Genomic DNA, 4155 nt, shown 5'->3' with positions numbered 1-4155 from the left:
AAGAAAATGACCTTAATCATGTCGTGGGGTGTGTATTTCTATAAAATGATGTCGTTCCATTTAAAAAATCAACTTAACTAAACACAAACATCGCTCTATTATCATTAAAATTCTCAAATGCAAGCAAAGAATGTCATAAAACTATAGAGTTATGGCCAAACAACAGCAAGTCCTTTTTTTTTTCAATACACGATTGACATAATCTCTTCTAAAATGTAATAATCAATTTACCCTTAAATAACAAAAGTTAAAGTAAATTGAAACTAATAAAATTCCACGTTCTCAAAGAGGGAAAAGAAAAGGAAAGAAGATGGGATCGTGACGCTAGATACTAACAGAAAATCCAATTGCTACATGCCAACCAAAATTTGAAAAATAGTGAAAGCATCATCATATAATATAGGAGTTTGGAAGATACAGCAATTAAAAATTCAATAAACATACTTGTTAATTCCAAAGTTAATTCATCCACCGAACCCTTTGCATTGAGTTAGTCAAATCGACGCGTAAGGAGACCTGGACAATGTTAAAGGGTATCGTACACAGTAAATGACTCAATTACCCATTGATATTTTCAACAATTCAAACTAACATAAGGGTAATAAAAAAATAATAACAAATTCAGTATAATTACACAAATAGATCTGAGAAGAACATTGTAATTATATAGTGAAACTGTTTTCAATAAGTCTTTAGCTAAAAGAAAATAATAAAAGAGCAGTGACAATAAAGAATAACAACAAAATAAACATAAGGATAATCATGTCCAATAAAAAGAATATGCTGTACTGTGGGAAAACTTTATATAGAGCCAGCAAAAAGTGGGGGCAGAAGAAGAAAAGAAAACGGCTTTCTTTGTATAAACATAACATATTCTTTACAACTGCTACCCATTAACCAGTAAGCAAACCCTTCACCACAAACTGCTCTCTGGCAATTTTGTCACCCAACAAATCCTTTCTATTTACTTCATTTTAATATAGTACATATTTTGAAATCACAGCCAATTTTAAGGGGTCTGAAAAATCTAGGTTTGTTTGTCTTGAAAAATCTTTATATATTTTCCACCCACCTAGGTGGAAATATCCAATTGTTTTGATTTTGGGTTGATTTGGTGTTTGATCTGTAAAATCAAGAAGGTTATATAAGCACAAAAATAGACTTAAAGAGAAAGATGTGGGGTATTTCTAAATGTTGTGAGAAAATTTACACGGTTGCAGAAGGGGGATCTGGTTATTGTTCCAAGAAGAAGGATGATTTATGTAATGAGGTGAGATTTCGTCTTTTGACTTATTTGAATTCATACATGTCACTAGCCATTTGATTACACTCTGGTTCTTCTGTTGTTATATTCTTTTTCTTTTTAAACTTTTTTTTATTTCTGAGGTCACATTCTTGGTTTTCCTGGGTGGAGTTTTACTTTGTAATTATATTAAACAGGAAGGCGGAGGTTTATATTCTTGGGACCCTGATGAAAATTAGCATCTTTAATAAATTTTTGTTAAATCTTCTAGCCCGTTGAAACAGAAAGGCTAATTGACGTGTGATCTGATTCTAGTTTTTTATGCCCTGTAGCCTTTTTCTGTTTTCATATTTTTTATATGAACGAACATATTTTTCTATTAATTTCAAAGGAAATAAAGGGTTTGTTGGAAGAGGGTGCTTTCCATTTTATTCATTTCCATGGTTCTTTACTTGTATTTTACTGGAAAGTGGCACAACACCATGTATTATTCCTCTTTTGGCTGAAGCATGTTCGTCGTTTAAGCACATATTTGACGTTATTGATCTTGAAAGTGGAATGACAAAAAGCTCACTGAAAAGGGCTAAAAATCCCTTGCCCCCTTTGAGATTTTATTTTGCTTTCGGATTTGAGGCCTTCTCTTGCTTGTACTTGATATTTGATATTCATACTCAAAAGTGTATATTTGAAGTTCTGTGGCTTTTACCTAATACATAATGTAATGTAGATACATATTGTGTATACGCTTTCTGAGTATAAAATGCTGTTGTTATTTTATACCTAACAAAAGATTCTGTTGAATGCAGGAAACTGGACAAGCCTTGAGCATGTCGAGACTAAAATGTATTTTGCGTGGCTTGGATCTTAAAACATATATCTTTCTCTTTGTGTTGATACCAACTTGTGTCTGGGGTATATACGTACATGGGCAGAAAATCACTTACTTTCTACGGCCTTTATGGGAAAAACCACCAAAGCCATTTAATGAAATGCCTCACTATTATCATGAGAATGTGTCAATGGAGAATCTCTGTAAACTTCATGGATGGGAAATTCGTGAGTATCCGAGGCGTGTCTTTGATGCAGTGTTGTTCAATAATGAGGTTGACATGCTTACTATACGGTGGAAGGAGTTGTACCCTTATATCACAGAATTTGTTTTACTTGAATCGAATTCAACATTCACTGGGTTGCCAAAGCCTTCTTACTTTGCTAATCACAGAGATCAGTTTGAATTCGTTGAGTCAAGATTGACGTATGGACAAATTCCTGGGAGATTTAGAAGAGGAGAGAACCCTTTCGTCGAGGAGGCTTATCAAAGGCTTGCATTGGATTATCTTCTAAAACAAGCAGGTATTCAGGATGATGACTTGTTGATAATGTCAGATGTCGATGAGATACCTAGTAGACATACAATCAATCTCTTGAGGTGGTGTGATGACATACCTTCAGTTCTTCATCTTCGGTTGAAGAATTATCTTTACTCCTTTGAGTTCCTTGTGGATAATGATAGCTGGAGAGCTTCTGTCCATCGCTACCAATCGGGTAAGACAAGATATGCTCATTACCGACAGTCAGACGTCATATTGCCAGACTCAGGGTGGCATTGTAGCTTTTGCTTCCGCCACGTAAGTGAGTTTATTTTTAAGATGAAAGCCTACAGCCATTTTGACAGGGTCAAATTTTCGCATTTTCTCAACCCTAAGAGAGTACAAAAGGTTATCTGCAATGGGGATGATTTATTTGATATGCTACCAGAAGAGTATACATTCAGGGAAATCATTGGCAAAATGGGACCTATTCCCCACTCTTATTCAGCTGTTCACCTACCGGCTTATCTTTTGGAAAATGCAGAAAAGTATAAGTTTATGTTGCCGGGTAATTGCTTGAGAGAAAGTGAGTGATCTAGCAGGGTTTATTATATTTACTTTTTGTGAACGTCAAGGGTGCAGTTCTGCATTGCTCCTTGCGAATCAAATGATGATCCTGTGAAACATGCAAGAGTTTCTACAATCACTGTAGAAACTTTTGGAATGTTGGGATGAATGATCAGAATTCAGATTTGGGAAGTCAAGGATTTTTGTATATAGCTTCTTAGAGATGGTTTTCTCTGGATCAAGCATGTCTATTGGACAAATGGGGAGTTTTCTGTTGCAGAACTGCTATTAGTTTGAAACATGTGCATAACTCTGTATCCTGTAGTATATCAATTCCTGATTATGGGAAATTTTGGATCAGTACTAATTTATTCACATTTCTTGTGTTCCTTATTCGTTCTGACCTAGTACTTTCATATCACCTAGCGTTTAGACCAGAAATATGTCCCTTTTGTTAATTGATTTGATTGATTAATTAACTAGCTTTCTAGTATATGCATCAAGTTGGTATTGTGATCTCAAAGGGCGATTATGTGGTGTGTTTACACTTTCATCCTCTTAGATTTACTTTTGTATTGAATTATCTATATATCTATCTATATTTATATCTATATCTATATTATTATAAAAGTACGGATGTTTCATGCTAACTATTCATATTAATTTTGACAAAAACTTATAAGGGAAGAACACAACTGCGAATAGACATGTCGAATTATGAATGGAATAACAAAAAGTAAATACTAAAACTAAATATTCTAATCTTTCATCTAGCTAGACGGGGAACAAATGCGTTAGAATTGAAGTAGTTAGCTCAGTTGTACATAGTCAAATATTTTCAAAGTATTAAAATTAAAATATTTACTCTCTCCGTTTTAATTTAGATGAGTTAGTTTGACTAGGCGCGGAGTTTAAGAAAAAAAAAGACTTTTGAAACTTGTGGTCTTAAAAATTTAAGGGGTAAAAGCTTTGTGGGGCCATGACATTTATGTGATTATAAATGCTTCTCATTAAGGGCAAAATGAGCAAAATAAA

The 4155-nt window shown here is 33.9% G+C and overlaps 1 protein-coding gene across 1 annotated transcript; it reads left to right on the top strand.

Annotated features, from left to right (window-relative positions):
- The first annotated feature begins 871 nt into the window (after window positions 1-871).
- Window positions 872-3510, top strand: LOC107759123 (uncharacterized). Its single transcript, XM_016576996.2, has 2 exons — window positions 872-1270; window positions 2050-3510. Exons 1-2 carry the CDS (start codon window positions 1175-1177, stop codon window positions 3145-3147), a joined length of 1194 nt encoding a protein of 397 aa, XP_016432482.2. The 5' UTR covers window positions 872-1174; the 3' UTR covers window positions 3148-3510.
- Window positions 3511-4155: the final 645 nt, after the last annotated feature.

This window comes from Nicotiana tabacum, chromosome 12, assembly GCF_000715075.1.
Source record: "Nicotiana tabacum cultivar K326 chromosome 12, ASM71507v2, whole genome shotgun sequence".
NCBI lineage: Eukaryota > Viridiplantae > Streptophyta > Magnoliopsida > Solanales > Solanaceae > Nicotiana > Nicotiana tabacum.
This window is presented reverse-complemented; position numbering and strand designations above follow the sequence as displayed.

Bases quoted from the DNA above. Each gene is read 5' to 3' on its own strand.
- LOC107759123 (XM_016576996.2), top strand. From the start codon at position 1,175: ATGTGGGGTATTTCTAAATGTTGTGAGAAAATTTACACGGTTGCAGAA. The intron at 1,271-2,049 runs GTGAGATTTCGT...TGTTGAATGCAG, and splicing joins AGGATGATTTATGTAATGAG to GAAACTGGACAAGCCTTGAG.